The sequence below is a fragment of the Penicillium hordei genome (genome assembly GCF_028827395.1).
Source record: "Penicillium hordei strain IBT 12815 chromosome Unknown utg000003l_segment0_segment0, whole genome shotgun sequence".
NCBI lineage: Eukaryota > Fungi > Ascomycota > Eurotiomycetes > Eurotiales > Aspergillaceae > Penicillium > Penicillium hordei.
This window is the reverse complement of record NW_026623144.1, coordinates 2,441,032-2,458,585: the sequence shown is the minus strand read 5'-3', so window position 1 is coordinate 2,458,585 and position 17,554 is coordinate 2,441,032. Positions and strand designations below refer to the sequence as shown.

General features: G+C 49.5%; 6 protein-coding genes across 6 annotated transcripts; 4 read left to right on the top strand and 2 right to left on the bottom strand.

The window, feature by feature from the left end:
- Positions 1 to 152: 152 nt before the first annotated feature.
- On the top strand, positions 153 to 2,860 carry N7537_006163 (putative APSES transcription factor (MbpA); the record flags this gene model as incomplete). Its single annotated transcript, XM_056897220.1, has 3 exons — positions 153 to 416; positions 472 to 2,131; positions 2,181 to 2,860. The coding sequence occupies 3 exons, from the start codon at positions 153 to 155 to the stop codon at positions 2,858 to 2,860; spliced, it is 2,604 nt and encodes an 867-aa protein (XP_056753005.1).
- Positions 2,861 to 3,289: 429 nt separating this feature from the next.
- N7537_006162 (glycoside hydrolase family 5 protein) lies at positions 3,290 to 4,916 on the top strand (the record flags this gene model as incomplete). The annotated part of the gene is made up of 4 exons (XM_056897219.1): positions 3,290 to 3,387; positions 3,451 to 3,715; positions 3,790 to 4,170; positions 4,251 to 4,916. 4 exons carry the CDS (start codon positions 3,290 to 3,292, stop codon positions 4,914 to 4,916), a joined length of 1,410 nt encoding a protein of 469 aa, XP_056753004.1.
- A 282-nt stretch (positions 4,917 to 5,198) lies between these two features.
- On the top strand, positions 5,199 to 8,018 carry N7537_006161 (uncharacterized protein; the record flags this gene model as incomplete). Its single annotated transcript, XM_056897218.1, has 1 exon — positions 5,199 to 8,018. The coding sequence occupies one exon, from the start codon at positions 5,199 to 5,201 to the stop codon at positions 8,016 to 8,018; it is 2,820 nt and encodes a 939-aa protein (XP_056753003.1).
- Positions 8,019 to 8,191: 173 nt separating this feature from the next.
- On the bottom strand, positions 8,192 to 10,024 carry N7537_006160 (DUF890 domain protein; the record flags this gene model as incomplete). The annotated part of the gene is made up of 8 exons (XM_056897217.1): positions 8,192 to 8,620; positions 8,694 to 8,957; positions 9,050 to 9,140; positions 9,193 to 9,594; positions 9,646 to 9,656; positions 9,708 to 9,783; positions 9,844 to 9,891; positions 9,945 to 10,024. The coding sequence occupies 8 exons, from the start codon at positions 10,022 to 10,024 to the stop codon at positions 8,192 to 8,194; spliced, it is 1,401 nt and encodes a 466-aa protein (XP_056753002.1).
- A 688-nt stretch (positions 10,025 to 10,712) lies between these two features.
- Positions 10,713 to 12,471, bottom strand: N7537_006159 (uncharacterized protein; the record flags this gene model as incomplete). The annotated part of the gene is made up of 4 exons (XM_056897216.1): positions 10,713 to 11,716; positions 11,773 to 11,841; positions 11,891 to 12,131; positions 12,184 to 12,471. The coding sequence occupies 4 exons, from the start codon at positions 12,469 to 12,471 to the stop codon at positions 10,713 to 10,715; spliced, it is 1,602 nt and encodes a 533-aa protein (XP_056753001.1).
- Positions 12,472 to 16,713: 4,242 nt separating this feature from the next.
- N7537_006158 (uncharacterized protein) lies at positions 16,714 to 17,488 on the top strand (the record flags this gene model as incomplete). The annotated part of the gene is given in 4 exon segments (XM_056897215.1): positions 16,714 to 16,751; positions 16,998 to 17,067; positions 17,143 to 17,310; positions 17,330 to 17,488. The coding sequence occupies 4 exon segments, from the start codon at positions 16,714 to 16,716 to the stop codon at positions 17,486 to 17,488; spliced, it is 435 nt and encodes a 144-aa protein (XP_056753000.1).
- Between the last annotated feature and the right edge of the window lie 66 nt (positions 17,489 to 17,554).

Here is a 17,554-nt window from a genome sequence, read left to right as displayed (position 1 = left end):
CGGTCGCTTTGTAGCTTTGAATGTAATTTGGCCTGGCCTACGGTTTCCCTCCGGAGGGTTAGCCACGCGCCTCCTTGAGCTCGCGTCATTCCAATCGAAATCCGGTATTTCTCCCCTTGCTATGCACTTTACCCCGTCATTGCCCGATTTGTATGCTGACAGTTCCCGGGAAGTCCAGCATGTCATATTCACAGGGCAGTACAGGGTCGAATGGAATGGCCTACAATATGTTGAATGCCTCGCAATCCCTCTCATCCACCCCTCGCGCAACTCCTCCGCCCCCGAAAGGATCTCAGATGTCCTCTTTCGGTTACACCAACGGACTCCCACGGACCAGTTTTGGTGGGTACGATGGAGGCAACGATTATGGGTCGGTAATGTCATACCAGGAGGAGTACAAACCACAGATTTACCGAGTTCGTGGTCTATATCCACACCCACAGAGTATGCCACTGACGAGGCTTAAAATAGGCTGTCTACTCCAATGTCGCTGTCTATGAAATGGAAGTTAATGGTGTTGCTGTGATGAAACGTCGATCCGATTCTTGGTTGAACGCTACGCAAATTCTGAAGGTCGCCGGTGTTGTGAAAGCCAGACGAACGAAAACCCTTGAGAAAGAAATTGCGGCTGGTGAACACGAGAAGGTACAAGGCGGTTACGGAAAATACCAGGGGACGTGGGTGAACTACCAACGAGGCGTCGATCTCTGCAGAGAGTACCACGTTGAAGAATCACTCCGGCCACTGCTAGAGTACGATATGAACCCTGACGGCTCCGGAGCTCCTGCCCACGAATCGACGATAGATACACCCACCAAAGAACAAGCAATGGCTGCGCAGCGCAAGCGCCTTTACAATGGCAGTGAGAATCGCAGCGCTTCACAGCCGCAGCAGGGAACTTTCTTCCAAAATATCTCGCGAACCGCCGCCACCGCTGTTAACGCCCTCAGTAAAGCGCGCTTCGACTCGCCCAGCTCTAACAGTCGTCGACCCAGCATGGCTCGCAAGCCCTCACAGCAGATGAGCAGCCAGGAATCCGGGCTTGCGTTCAGCAGCCAGCAGAGCATCTACAGCATGTCCGACAGCGGGTTTGGCAGCTTGCAAAATCGGTACCAGGTGCAAGATGACAACGACGATCTTGCGGAACCTCCTCGCAAACGCATGCGCTCTACTTCGCACCAAGCCCCACCTATCGGTCTTACTCGAGAACCATCCAATCTATCCATGCACGAACCTACACCCACAGAACCTAACGACTCCTTTTATCAAGACATGGATCTTCCTCCCCCTCCTATTGATGATGGCTCGAAACGTGGCGTTGAGTCCCTGGCACCTGCTTCTACTCCCGAGAGATTCCAGAAGATGAAGCTCATTATGACATTGTTCCTCGATAAACGAACAAAGGACTTCACGGATCACCCGGCCTTGTTGCAGTTGACTGGGGATGATCTTGAAATTCCCCTTGACGAGTACCGGAACAATGCCCTCCACTGGGCTGCAATGCTCGCCCGCATGTCACTGCTCAATGCGCTAGTAGCCAAGGGTGTCAGTATATCGCGAGTCAATGGTGCTGGAGAGACAGCCCTGCAAAAGTCCGTTGGAACTCGGAACAACCTCGATTATCGCAGCTTCCCACGTTTGCTGCAGGTGTTAGCCCCTACCATTGACATGGTCGATTACAGCGGACGTACCATCCTGCACCATATCGCCATGATGGCTGCGACTGGTGGCGGCGGACACGTTTCCGCAAAGCATTACCTGGAAGCTCTTCTTGAATTCATTGTACGCCATGGCGGTATGGTCTCAAATGCGAATGGAGACCATGCGCCAAATGGGACCGCCAATGGTGAGGTCATCTCCTTGGGGCGGTTCATCTCTGAGATTGTCAACCTCCGCGATGATCAGGGCGATACGGCCCTTAATCTGGCAGGGCGTGCGCGCTCAGTCCTTGTCCCGCAACTCCTGGAAGTGGGTGCCGATCCTCACATCCCAAACCATACTGGCCTCCGACCTGCAGATTACGGTGTGGGTGTAGACATGGTCGATGGAAACTCCCAATCTCAACAACCGGCCAATCGGAATGACACATTCATTGATCAATTGGCGAAGTCGAAGAAAGAGATTCTTGATGGTAAGCGTCTTCCCCCCAATACTTTTCTTTTTACTAACATGAAATCTAGCGGCAATGTCCCAAATTAGTGCAATGGTCGAGGAAACACTTGGGGGAATTGACCGAGAGTTAGCTTCGAGCTTGACACAAAAGCAAGAAAGTTTCGACCACTGGCATACAAAGATCCGCGAGTCTGCCAAAGCTCGGCAGATTGAACAGAAGCAATATGATGAACTTAGACGCAAGGGTTCTGAGCGTGTGGAGCTAGACCGGCGCATCAAGAATCTAGAGCGGTCATCTGAGGGTCTGTTGGTTACAGTGAAGAACACGCCAGGGCTGGATGCAACCAAGACGGTTGTTGTGGGTGACGCAGACCGAGATTCCGGTGTGGATGTCGCGACGTTCGACGCTCTATTCCCCGAGGGTTTCGACCCAGCGTCCGGGTTTTCAGAACACCAGGCCGGCTTCCTGGCTGCACTGCCAGCAACAGATCTGCTTAGCCGCCAGGCACATTGCTACAGAGAATTCAACGGAAGGATACTAGCTGAAGTCGATGGCCTGAAAGCAAAGAACGCAGTTCTTGGCCAGAACTACCGTCGCATGGTGATGGCATGCACGGGCTGGACGGCGGAGCAGGTAGATGAAGCCGCAGAGGGGCTCACGCAATGCGTCAAGGAACTGAATGACAATCCCGTCCCCGAGGATGAAGCCATTGAAATCCTGATGCGGGATCGCGGGCAGGACTGGTAGTTTAGTCTGGTGTGTTGCATTATTCTCTGAGCGTTTAGGCGGCTTGTTCGGACGGCGTTGCTTCACTTGTAATACAAATACCCTAGTGGCATGCATCCATGCCCGTTGGCACATGTCTTGTTATTTATGAGAAATGCAATTCTGGTACACTTGATCAGCTGTCTTGGCCTCTTGGCTGTGTGCCTGTGTAGGCTAAATGTCTCGATATTAGCCGGTTGAGTTGGCTACTGGGCTTGGTGGCTTGAAGCCCCGTGTTAGTTGCCGAGACATCATTTATCCTATCCCCCGCGTTTTGCTTGATTGTCGGACTTTTGGATAAATACCCTGCTGTGGAGCAGTACTTATAGTAGTGCGTAGCACCTTCTACCTACCCCTGTAGGTATCATTGTAACTTTTTCGCAATCGCCATTACATCGCTGAATCAACAACATGGCTACCGGTTTCCTGCACGTGAAGGGCGATACTATCGTCGACGGAAATGGGGAGGGGGTTGTGATGCGAGGAGCTGCTCTTGGCGGATGGATGAAGTATGCAGACGATCAAGTTTCGCTAGTATTTCCCTGTCTCCGAACTAACATATCGTCCTGAAGTATGGAGAATTTCATCACGGGGTTCGCCGGCCACGAAGCCCAGCACCGCGCCGCCATGCGTCGAGTTCTAGGACAAGAGAAATACGAATTCTTCTTCGACAAATGGCTCGAGTACTTCTTTACTGAGGCGGATGCCAAATTCTTCGCTGAACTAGGACTGAACTGTCTGCGTCTGCCTTTCAACTACCGCCACTTTGAGGACGATATGAATCCCCGTGTGCTGAAGGAATCAGGGTTCAAACACCTGGACCGAGTCGTTAACCTGGTCAGTGTTTCGCATATGCCTCATACATAGGGATAATGGTATCAGGAAACGGGCTAACCATAATGGGCGTATAGTGCGCAGCGCACGGGATCTATACTATCCTAGACATGCACGCCGTCCCCGGCGGCCAGAACCCAGACTGGCATTCCGACAATCCTACCGGCTATGCTGCTTTCTGGGATTACAAGGACCACCAGGACCGGACAATCTGGCTCTGGGAGCAGATTGCCACCAGGTACAGGGATAATCCTTGGGTTGCTGGATACAACCCGCTTAATGAACCTTGCGATCCTGAGCATGTGCGGCTACCCGCATTCTATGCTCGTGTTGAGAAGGCGATTCGAAAGATCGACCCGGATCATATCCTGTGGCTGGATGGGAACACCTTTGCGATGGAGTGGAAGGGCTTTGACGAGGTGTTGCCAAACAGCGTGTATGCCATGCATGATTACTCGGTAAGCTTCGCATTCCTTTCCGAGTCCATGAGAACATGGGGGTTTAGTATACTAATATACTAATACGATCTAATCTCTAGTCAATGGGGTTCCCCACTGGTGATCGTTACAAGGGCACAGCTGAACAAAAAGAACGCCTTGAACGCGGGTACCTGCGCAAAGCGCAGTTCATGAACGAGAACAAGACCCCTGTCTGGAACGGGGAGTTCGGGCCCGTCTACGCGGACCAGATATTCGATGTCGATGCCCAGACTGTCAACCAGGAGCGATACAATCTCCTTGGCGACCAGCTGCGCATCTACGACAAGTATAACATCAGCTGGTCGATCTGGCTCTACAAGGACATTGGGCTGCAGGGTATGATCTATACGAATCCCGAGAGCAAGTGGAACAAGACGCTCAAGCCTTTCTTGGACAAGAAGAGGGACTTCTGGCTGGATAAATGGGGCCGTCGGCCTCAGTGTGAGCCTGAGGCGGCTTTGAAGCCTTTGCTCGAGTGGATTGATCGTGTTAGTCCCACTGCAAAGGATACTTATCCCACGTCGTGGAATACCGAGTTGCATGTCATGCGGAATGTGTTTTACACTTTCTTGGCGGCGTCGTTTGTAGATGAGTTTGCTGAACTGTTTCGAGGAAGCAGTGAGAAGGATCTTGAAGAGTTGGCTAGGAGTTTCCACTTTGAGGGTTGTGTTCAGCGAGAGGGTTTGAATCGTATACTCAAAGACCACGCACATGCATCTCGTTGAGTTTGGGCAAGGGTCGGCTTTCTATAGCATTCTATAATAAATTGGACATTCACAACTTGTTCTAATGCCTTAAAAGTGCGAGAGAGGATGGATTAATAATAGATGTGATGATCTATAAGCAGAGTGTGGCAATAAGTTCCGTTCCTGACGACATCGCCACTTTTGGCTTGATTCCACGCACTCCTGTTATCCACACACTATCGATAAGCCAGAAAAATCGAAAAAGATCGCGGGGCACATTCTCGACTTCAAGATCATTAAAGGTTACTGGAGGGATTTAACATGGCTGAATCTCCTGCGTTTCCGTCCAATCTGGACAGTATCTATGATGCCGCTTCACCTCTCAAAAACAGCATCGATCCAATCCGATTGACGTCAGACAACATCGTCCCGATCCTCAACCTGCCCCTCACTCATAAGGTGCTGGGTCACGATGCCTCAAACGAGTCTCTTGCACAGGTTGCAAGCGGCGAGATATCATACACTACCTTCGTCGCCGCGCAAGCCCGCGCCGCCCTTGAGTCTAGCGATGACTTAACCACCGAACAAAAACAATCGCAGCTCCTGCATCTTGGGCTAGCAGCCTTGTTCAGCTTCCTGCAGTCCAACGTCACCGGTCCTCCCCTTGAATTCAGCTCGGCCGAAGCTGTCTTGCCCTCTGCCCTGCGAACCGAACCCATAACCCTCAAATCCGTGCGGGCAAAGATCATCCGTGACCTAACCCTCGACGGAGAAGCTGCCTACAAGCTCACACCCAACCCGGAATTGTTTGCTGTCGCCAAGGCTCTGCTGGCCGATGCGAGCAGCGATGGACCGCTTGTCGCAAAGACCGCGCGTATGCGCACCAACTTCCTTCACCAAAAGATGCTCTCGGAGGTCACGAGTACTCTCCAGGATGTGATCTACAAGGATGTTGAGATCCTGGACAAGGCTGAGTTGACCTCAGACGAGAGGAGTCGGTTCCTGCTGGAAAGGGCCATTATCCACACACACCACGGATTTGATGTCAAGGCACGGGAAGATATTGATCAGGCGGCCAAGGTGCGGAGGTTCGAGTTTGCGCTGACCGGAAAGATGGGCAAGCGCACAAAATTCCAAGACCGTGATATCAGTCAGCTGGTCGTATTGGCTAAGAGTGCTGATGAGACATCACAACCTTCGGAGCTTTCTGGCCCTAAGAACCTCAACTTGGACGACGACACCCTTCTCGAGGCCATCTCTTTCTCCGACCAAAAGCCCGACGAGCAATCCTTGGCAATTCAGGATAAGGTTTCCGCATCTTTGGATGCTATCGATGCCAACAACCAGCCCATTCTAAACCCCGTTGACTCCGCTCTCCTCCTCGCACTGGCATCTGCCATTACTAACACCTCGCCTGAGAACGGCCTCACCCGCGAGGAAACAAACCCTTACGCTACTCGAGTGCTCGATGGCGGCAGCTCCAACTGGCAGATCTATACGCAAGCACTTCTGGTCCGCAGTCGGGTAGAGGGCTACCGTTCCCGTACTGTTGAGAGAGCCGTGCTGCAGATGCAGGCTTTGGTGGATCAGGTCATTGCAGACACCGCAACTAGCGATGACGCAGCTCAGACCGAATCAGGCGACCCTACAACTTTCCTGCCGCGCCCTGAGCAGTCTGAGTCTGCCCCCGCCGCTGATCGACTCCAGCACATCTGGATCCTAAACTTCTCAACACGCTGGAGCCTCGAGGCCGAGCTTGCCAAGCGATGGGTTGATCTCGGTGGTCTGCGCACCGCACTCGAGATCTACGAGAGACTACACCTGTGGGCCGAGGCCGCGCTTTGCTATGCCGCCACCGAGCGCGAAGGCAAGGCGAAGAACATCATCCGCCGCCAGCTTTACCAGGCCACCGGCCCAGACGAAAATGACGAAAACGAGCAATTCGACGGACCAGAGCGGTCACCACTACCAGCAGATGCCCCACGTCTGCTCTGTATCATGGGAGATATCGACAAAGACGAAAAGATGTACGAGCGCGCCTGGGAGGTCTCTGGGGAGCGATACGCCCGCGCCCAGCGGTCCCTGGCCCGCCACTACCTCACCTCCACACCACCGCAACTGGAAAATGCCGAGACAGCCTATAAGAAGAGTTTGCACATCAACCGCCTGAACCATGGCGCATGGTTCGCCCTCGGCTGTGTGCAACTCGAGCTCCAGAAATGGCAAGAAGCAACAGACACCTTCACCCGCACCGTTCAGCTCGACGATACCGACGGCCAAGCCTGGAGTAACCTTGCCGCGGCGATGCTGCGCATGCCACCCCCAGAGCCTGCCCCAGAGGTCATCGACGAGACCACCGGCGAAGTCTCCGCCGCTGAAGTCGACCCCCACAAGCGCAAGCGCGAGGCCCTCTCGGCTCTCCAGCGTGCAGCGCAACTCAAGGGTACCGACGCACGCATTTGGGACAATGTCCTAACAGTTGCGGCGTCCATCCCGCCGCCGGCAACACCATTCCGCGAGGTGATTACCGCGCAGAAGCGCATTATTGAACTCATCGGGACGAAGGAGGGCGAGAAGTGCGTTGATGTGGCGATCCTGGGCATGCTCGTTGATTTCCTGAACGTGGCATTCGAGTACGAGGCATTGCTTATTCGCTCTGACGATCCATCTGAAGCCCCGATTGTTCGCACTGGCACTATTCCCGGCCAGATCATTTCACTGGTCGATCAGAATGTCGTCCCACTTATCACGCACTCTTCAGTGCTGTGGCAGATCGTTGCTCGCGTTGAAGTCTTCCGTGGTCGGCCGTCCAAGGCATTCGAGGCTCACGAGAAGGCGTGGCGTGCTACTATTGCTGCTAATGCCCAGGGTGCTTTCCAGATGGGTGATGAAAAGCCCTGGCTTGAGGTTGTGCGGGCTACGGAGAAGCTTGTTAGGGATGGATATGCCAAGTTTGGTCCTATGGACCGTGAAGATCAGAAGGTTGAGGGTGATCAAGAGGCCGAGCTTGTTGCGAAGGACTGGCGGTTCAAGGCTCGAAGTGCCGTGAGAGGAATCATGGGCAAGGGGAAGGACTTCTGGGATGGCACGGAAGGCTGGGACCGCTTGAAGCAGTTGCAGTCTGAGGTTACGGGCAATTAGTACATATAGCCCTTCATGCTGTTTATGAATCATCTAGATTAGCTCGCTGATAGCAAGTGCAATGTTTACAAAAGTCATATACCAAGTTCAGCATTATTCGAGTCTCCTCATGTTGATTGATAAATCGAGGTTATCCTTACCTGTGTACAGCTAGAGTCATGGTTTTATGGGAATCACTTTGATTCCAACTTCCTCTTCACCATCCCGCAAAAGCTCTCGAACAAGACGGTGTCTGTCCCCTGCACCCAGCGGACTAAAACTCTCACCTCTTTCTCGTCCAGTTTCTGCCCGCGGACCAGCCGTATCTGCAGACGTATTCCCAGCGCGACCTGGGCGGGAATCACCTTCAATTTAGCCGCACTCTCCTCACCAGCAAGTTTCATCTTCCGGCGGGCGAATCTTGACCACACATTCTCTGCAGTGAATCCCGTCCCCGCAGAACGTGTCTGATCCCAGGCCCAAAACCACGGCAACGAACTGAGTTCTGCATTTATCGTAGCAGTGGCTGCGTCAATAGATGTGCCGGGTGGTAGCGTGAATGTGTAATCTGCAGGGAAAGGTAAAAGACTCTTCGGGCAGCCGGGGATTCCACGCGCAATGTTCTAGACTAGAGGTTAAACATGGCGCACAAAACACAAGCATGGTGTGAGTAAAAGGTGGTTAAGTATGACTTACCATGGCAGGCCTTCTGTCTCCCCATGACCACGCCACGGCCCAGCGCTTTGTCTTGCTTCCCTGCTCAAACTCAGTGACTGCGAAATTGGTGACGCCGTGCTTGATTAGCGTCTCTACGAGTACGTTGATACTACTCAATTTGCCGAGCATGGATGTGTACCACTGAATGCGGTCACGCAGCTGAAGACTTTCCTCGATCATTTGCTTCACGAAAGCTACTTCTCCACCGCGGGTCACCATTTCCACTTCGGCGCCGGTGCAGGTCTTCGTGTAAGTTAGTACGGGACGGTACGCAAGTGGATAAGGTGGGCTATGTATAGATGTTTGGCACGGGAAGTGGAGCTAGTGACACTCACTGAGAAGGGCTCTCGTTCTTTTTGCTCGGCAGATTGCTTCAGCTCATCGGACGAGGTGTAAAAGGGTGGGTTGCACATGGCGAAATCAAGGCTAGTGAATGGTCAGTCAATATTCTACCAAGTCTCAACTCGAGGAGACTCACGTTTGGTGTCCTAGCTTTTCTAGTGGGAAGAGTGGTCCTGTGGGGTCGGAATGTATGATCTGAATGCGTGATTCCAGATTATTCAGAGCCACGTTATGCTGAGAAGTGCGGGTATTGTTCGGGTCGATGTCTGTCGGGTTGATCAGTGGATACTGAAGATCCTCGGACTCAAAAACGTACCTGTTGCTACAAAATTCCACCGTGGCCGTGCTGCGCAGCCCAGAAGGGGGTAGATGCTGATGCATCCCGTTCCACTGTGCTTTGTCAGGCATGATAAGGAGATTGGAGGGACTCATTACGCACATGTCAAGGCCAAAGACATCCCGGTCTCGGTCATACCCCTCATACAGGCCTCCAGCGGTGGAGTCAAGAAGGTCCTGTAGCCAGAGGATGTAATTGAGTCTATACTACATGTCAGCGTGTGGGCCCAAGCCGTCATTCGGGAGGACATACCTGTTTGGCACCTGAAAATCAAGTCAGCACATATCCATAAATTAGGTTCATTATATGCATACCGGTGGACACAGTCGATCCTCGGGGATTTCAACCTTCAGGTGAAAATCTTGTTGCAGGAGGGTGGTGGTGAGTTGTCTGCATGATGTAAATCAGATCCATTATCGGAATGCCAATTGTTTGAGACATCCGGCTTACCGGATGGCGGCTGGATCAGTAAAGTCCAGTTGGCTGTTTTGGTTCAAGCTGTATTTAATTAGTACTGGTCTTTTTGTCAGAGCACAGCCCGTTTCACGTACTGCTTGGCGAAATCCCGTGATTGCAGCGCCAAGGCTGCAAAATCGATGTCGTTTTTGTAAAGGCTTCGGGCGGAGTCCATGGCCAAGACGGGGTTTCGGGGTTTCGGGGTTTCCTTGTAGAGGTGCTCGGTGTACTTGAGGTTATTGATAGAATTGGAATGTGGTTGGTTACAAAGAAAACAAAGTCCACGGCGAGGGAAGCTGATGTCGGCAAGTGGCTACGGATCACGCGAGCGGCCATATGGAACTTTGACTGTGTTGGTGCACGGCAGAAACCACATAGAACATATATGACCTACATCAACTTATATAATTGATTTTAGAAAAGAACTGCCATTAATTATAGACTTATATAATGTAACAAGTCGCAGTGTGAGAGGTTTAAAATAAAGAAATAGGATGTCTATGGGGGGATACATAGATCCCAACTAAGGCGGAGAGGAAAGAAGTTCCAGTTGGCTGCTATCGTCAAGATTTGACCCTACAGCAGCGTCTTACATAGATATAGCCCTACACAAAAAGAACGTTAAAAAATCCTCGAAGTGAAATGCTACCCGAAGGCAGCTGTAATGTTCATCTGTCTCAATATAGATGCAGCTAAAACAGAAAATCAGATAATCGCCAAAAGTATGAGTAAGAAGTAAAACCATATTGCACCGCTTGTCGTCAAGTCGTGATAGGCCTCCATGCCCTACTATGTACTCTATCCCCTTCTATTTTCAATTTCGTCCCGTTTTCCTACCAAGATATATTGATCGCTTTCATCATTTAAACCGAGTCTTCCTTCATTCGAAGGCGCTCTTGGCGCTCAAGACGCCATCCATAGCCCCACTTCGTCTCAACCATGAGAAGAGGGACCATCGCGAGGGTAATGCCAGCGAGCAAGACAAATGCAAACTGGGCAGTGAGGCTATCAATAATAGACGGAGCAGCTGCGACGCCAGCAGCACCAATCAAACATCTCATCAAGTTGTTGATCGCCGTTGCACTAGCACTAGCACCAGGGTACAAGTCGATGACGAGGGCGCTGTTAATGGTGAAGATAGCGGTAGAGCCATAGGCAATAATAAACTGCAGGATAATCGGGACTGCAATGTGTGTCCGGAGGGACACTCCGTACACAGCGACACAGGCAATGAACGTAACAGTGATCCACCAAGTGTTGCGCATGCGGGCGTACTCGATGGGGAAATCGGGGTGGCTTTTCAAGTTGATGCGGGTTTCGATGGGAAGGTTGTGCTGCTGACAGTATTCGTGTTCTGTTCGCTTGTGGTTGAAGTCCATTAGGTATCCGATTGTGTAGGAGCCGGCCATGCATCCGAAACCATTGCCAAGGAAGGTGAGGCCGACTTCCAGTGAGTTCAGACCATATTGTTTTGCGAATAGGTCGGATGTCGAAGAAGTTACCATCGACCAGACTGTGTACACAATGCTTCCGTACAGCAAGGTGATAAAGACATCCTTCTCGAATAGAAAGGTGAGGGGTGCCAGCATGGTCCTGAAGGTCACTTTGCCCTTGTTTCCAGAGGGTGTTGAATCTTCCTGAGCATCCTTCTGTCCGCAAATGGTGTAGATGATTGGCTTGTTGATGCCCTTGAGGGGAACCGTGCCGTTGCCAGCGATAGAACGGAGGGTTTCGGGGAGGAAGAACATGATAGATAAAAGACTAAGTCCGGCTGCAATAACCAAGAACCAGAAGATAGATCGGAACCCAAGGTACTGAGTGAAAATTCCACCAAATACTGGTCCAACTCCCTGGCCCAACATGCGGACTGGATACTGTTAGCTTATAGAACATAGCAATATATCCGAGTAACGGGTCACTTACCACCACCAAAGATTCCAATCAGACTGCCTCGCTCCGCTGAAGTCGTAATATCGCCAATGACACCAGCACCTAGGCAAGTTAGCTAAGACACAAAACTAGGATGATTGTTGTATCGTACCAATTGAGATGGTGGCTGCACTTCCGGCAGCCTGCAGCGCTCGGAAAGCCATAAGTTCACCATAGTTGACAGAGACGGCCAGAGCAATGTTTGCAACAATGTATACAACAAATGTTCCAATGAAAAGCACACGACGGCCCAATACATCGGAGAAAGAACCCCAAAAGCTCGGGGCAAGACCTTGGACAATCATATATATCGTGACGGTTAATGTAGCTAGAGACATGGAGATGTTGAGTTCCTATATTTCCGTTAGCAAGAAGTGGCCAAATGTGTTACTCCAGTCAACTAACATTTGAAACGTCTGTGAGCGCAGGGAAGTAGATGTTCGAAGATAGCGGGGAGAAGATGGCGGCGAAGGAGACAATAATGACGATCCACAACTTGCGAGACCGAGTGAACACATGATAAGGTGGTGAAGCCGTGGCTTGGCTTTCAACGTCGGATGACTCTGCTGGTGTTGTCGATACCGTGACGTCTTTCTCATCCCGAGGCGTGACATTAGGGCTTGAGATGACCGACTTGTCTGTGACCCCATGATCCCTGAGGGTTTCTGTTGAACTGAACTGGGACAAAGTCATGATGAAAATTTACTATAGGATATGAAGACAACTCTGGATATATCAACAAATACAAATTCTTGAAAATAGAATAGGAAGTATGGCTTCATTCGGCCCAGACAGCTTTAGAGATCTAGGAATTTAAAATTACGGAATGGAGACGCCCTTTTGTATCTCAGTTCCAGCAAGAAACCCCTATAGGGCCAGTCCAAAATTACAAACAAAATATTAAGCAGACCCATGCATCTGAGAGTCTACTAAACGTACTCCACTGTGGGTTCGACCAGGGGGATCACTACACCATCCCCTTGATGGTTGAAAATGGCACGGATAAGACAAATCTGGTAAACCCAATGTCGCTCAATTTGATACGTACGGGCCATGATCCGCACTTGGAATACTCGAAGTCCAAGTCCAGGATTCCCACAAGATTGCAGAATGATTTGTGTCTCTATTGCGGATGGCTGTGTGTCTATTGTGTCATTTCTAAGCCTCGAAGGCTGACGTCTACCCCAGGGAAAGAACATTCCTGAGCTCCCCACGAGTGATTTGAGGTCTGGTTGACTATGGGTGAATAGTATTAATGCCTAAGCTCATAGGGCAGATTCCAATACCCACAAGAATTCCTTCCGGTCTCCATAGACTCGTGTACAAAGGAGTCGATCTGCACTGCATCTGTATCACACAAGTCCGGTTTCACCCTCAAGGTTTGCAAGTCGGAGAAAAGATGACGGGAAAAATCTCTCCAACACTTGCATACGGAGTATGCCTACTCGGCTTAGTTCCGTAGCATCTTTTGCGTCCAAAATGCCCCGAAATTCCGCAGGGCCAAGGATGTTGATAAGCTGGTTAACCAATCCACTAACAGTTTCCAGGCCATCCATGTCTTGCCAAGACGGCATGCCAATTTCAGATTATAAGAAAAGAGAAGCTGAAACCCGATTTCCTGTTCCAGAGTCTCATTTCATCCACGTGTAGAATATCAGCCATTACGATCACTATCTGTCAAGCAAATGCCAAGCTTCGTCATTTGCCCTGATCAATATTGATTCAGAGGAGGTTATTGGACAAAATATGCCATTGGCTTACGTGTGCATTCCCCCTTGATGAAACTGTATAGGGGATGTTGGCCCTTGCTGCTCACAAGTCACCAATCGGGGACCCGTAAAGGGGGCGGCTGGATTCAGGGTTTGGCATCACAACCCAATGACGATGCATTATAATTCCAGATAAGTAATATCCGCAGGCTACTGACCAATGCAGCTGCATTGTCACACAGATATGGATAGAAAGAATGTGTCCAAGACTTTTTCTCGGGACAAGGTTCGCGCTACTGTGTAGAAAGGAGATGATCGACAAATTGAATGGTTTATATGGAATACAACGTACATACATCCATACATACTAGTAATTAGTGCGTAACTACAGTATATACTATGTTCTTTGCATATATATACCAATCAACGTGTCGATCAGACCCACAAGACGCCTCTGCTCTGCAAGCTGTTCCGCATAGTCTATTATAGCGTGGTGAAGCGTATCTGACTCCACTGATCCGCGGCGAAACCCCTAGAATCCGCAGCGGGCCGCCAAGATCTCGTCGTGATTGATCATTAACTTGCACATCGCTTCATAATTGAGCGTCGACATTACACTTTCGGAGTGTTTTTCTATCTCGATCCCAACTATCAGCTCGGTTAAGGCTGGACAGGGCCGTCCCTACCCTGTAAGGCTGATTGGATGCAGTTTCCTATCTTAGCAACTATCTCATTCTCAATTTTGATGCCTAACGCCAAGCCCGTCCTCCGGCTTTACGGCGAGAACGGCTTTGCCGCGGATGCCGATTTTCGGGTGCCCGATACCATCTTCGTTAGTGCACGTTGGGTGGCTCAATTAGTAGATTGGCCTGGCATGGTGCGAGATCCCCACTTCTAAACAATATAGGGGTCCAGACCCCTCAGTTGGAGTAGGGTTGCAGCTATTTCCAATCCTTCAAAGCCTCCCAAGCCTTCCGAGTCATATCATGCATGTTGTATGTTGAAAATGGATCCTTTTTTTGGACCAGGGCCTAGATTATCGTAATGATAACGTTGCGCGCACATCTGGATTTGGTAAAGTACCCGTGTACTGTTGTAGCGGGATCTTTCTGAAGAATATCCCAGTCTCTTCAGCCAGTAGATCTCAGCCCCACAAGTTGCAACAGACCTGAGAAACGTCTTTAGTGAGAAAATAATTAATCTATAACAATGAATACATGCCCAGGAACCTCATATAATTGGACTAAACGGGCTGTGGCTGCTGCATGAGTCTTGGTGTAGAAGAATTCATCTCATCAGTCCACTGCTTACTTGCCAAGCACCCCATGGCCCCCAATACAAGATTTTCTCTTTGTGTTTTTTTCTAACTGCCCTATCAGAATTTGGTTTTGCCTTACGCGTTCTCTCCAAAATTCTTGAAACAATAGTTTCTATCCTCTATAGCTTTCAAATCTGGCAGATGTAGTAGATCCCCCTGACAGGTACGACTATTCCCATTTGAAACCCAGTCTAGTCATATAGATCTAGTGATAGTGGCAAAGAAAGCAAAAAAGATTATTTCAAATCTGTCTGTGTTACGAACATATGAGGCTGTGTCTAAACTATTTGGCCTAGCGCTTCAATAAACAAGCGCTTTGACTAGTGGATTTGCAGATCTGAAGCAGCCCCTAGCTTTGAGAATACGCCAAAGGAAGCTGACACACACAAGCTAATATAAAGAATCTCAGAGTGTCCTGCTAAGAATGCAGGGCTAATTTACAGCAACAGACACCCTAGCATGTCGTCATCGTACGAAATGATGTCCTCAATGTCATCCCCCAAACTGCCGATCATTCCATCATTCTCATAGTCGCCGGAGTTTCCTCTAACAAAAATGTTTAAAGTGCTGCTCAATATTAAAGCCCCGATCTCGTTGTTTTTGCGCAGCTCAATATAATGGTCCTGCTTAGCATCATGTTGTTGGGGACCAAAACAAAGATTTAGATAGGACACTCACGGGCTCTCTTTCCCGAATGCATATCCGAAAGGTCGACCCCACAGGGTCCTCGGAACATCCCTGATCTTCGACATATGGAACTCGCGTGTGAATCCTGCGATTGCGTGAGTTTATCCTACGGATATGACAATCTGATAACGCTGTGGCGGAAAGATGCATGTCTCATGATAAGGACCGAACCGGGTTATTGAGGGAAATTACATTATATTTCACTTATAGTGTATCCCGTACAAAAATAGTCGGCTGCATATGCACCGCTCTCACGTCGTATTTCTTAGTAGTCTTTTCGAAGATCTTTTTCAGTCTGTGCAGATGTATTTTCACCTGTTCTTCTGGGTGGTCTTTCTTTTAGATATTCTCCCCTATGTATGCTATAGTTAGAATACATGTGATGACTTCAAATGTGCAAATCGAGTTTTCTATGTATGAGCTTTACTATGATAATATTGGACATTCAACTAAAGAACAGCCATGGGAACTACCCGAGGGTCATGCCACCTAATGTAGACTGGCGTATCCTTTTTTTACTACGAAGACATTCACGGCCCCACTTGGGATTTCTTGGCGCATTTCGCGTAATAGTGAGGATTTGGCGGGACGTCCGCACCTTTCGGAGTGTTTACAGCGCCAGGGTCTAGATTTCTCTACTAGCCTAGGCGAAACAAGGAACGGGTATCCTAGAAGGCATTTTATACGATGTCTATCTGCATGTCTAAATCTCCGAGCCGTGATGAATTCGGCATTGGGAGTTCTCGGCCCGAGTAGTCCGATTACTTCATTATAAGATTGTAGCTTGAACTAAATAAAAAGATCTAATTGTTTACGGGCGATATATATATGTATCTATATAGAGTTTAAGCTTGATAACAAGTACACACGTGAATGTAAATTCTAAACTGTTGTTTATACAGTAATTGCAGTCGGGATTACCATGCTCAATGCACGGCGGAAATATAGTTCGGCTTTTGTTCGGACTAAACCTAAATATAGACCTGAATATAAAGACATTTCGTAACATTACGAGTTAGTGTAAGAATTTTTTTCATAGGGCCAAATAATGAGTCCTGGTGATGACCTACGGATATATATCACCTACGTAACTACGGATGTAGCGGTGTAGGTGCACCTGTTGTTATGAAACTAACCAAGAAATGACTGACCGATCTTTGCGTCTCTAAAACCGTCGTCAATACAGCTGTAATCCAATTGCTGGATTTGCTGGATATCGCAATGTCCGTGTTGGCCCCCATTCTATATAAATATATGACGTATGTTCGGTGGAATGTATACTCCGCCCAACAGCTCCTATTGATGAGTGCAAGTGTATTTAGATATTAAAACACTGATTGGATGTACACGTGGAAGTTTTTAACGTGACTGTTCATTTATGATTTAAATTGAATGCTACGAACTTTCAAGACACATGTCCAAAGATCTCTAGATCGTAAAAGGTTTCATTATCTCTATTAAATATGTCGCATCTCCAATACTTCAACTACGACGGCTGGGGCTAGAAAGCAAAATGAGTCTTCTATTACACCCAAGCCACCCGCAGTGGTGATCGCATCGAATGCGCAGGGCAAGGTATCGACACGAGTCACGAAGCCTCGCTTTCCGAATGGATAGATCGTACTGCTAACATCGTGAACAGGTGGTTAGGACCCGCGAACCTTTGTGATCCATCAAGGAATTAATGCACAGATCGACCAGGCTTTCGCCAACGTGAACGTGAACCTGAAGCACGGCGGAGGAAAAGGCGGGGAGCAGGTATTTCGGCTGAACTTGTACCATGTCCTGATCAACGATGAGGCTCTCGAGGCCGATGGTGTGGAATTTTAAGAAATAGATACCGAGCCATTACCCCATTTGGGAATGTAATGGGGTAACGAGGCTCGGCGAGGATGATGTGCGGGTTGATATTGAAGTTGTAGGTCGTGATCCACGAGAGATCGAGATCGGAGGGGACATGGCGCGAGATGAATTTATGGATCATGAATCCATCTAGCTCTTGTGTTGAAGTGGCGTGGGTGGCCAGTGCCACATGAAGAAGCGTATTAGCCTAAGAATGGGA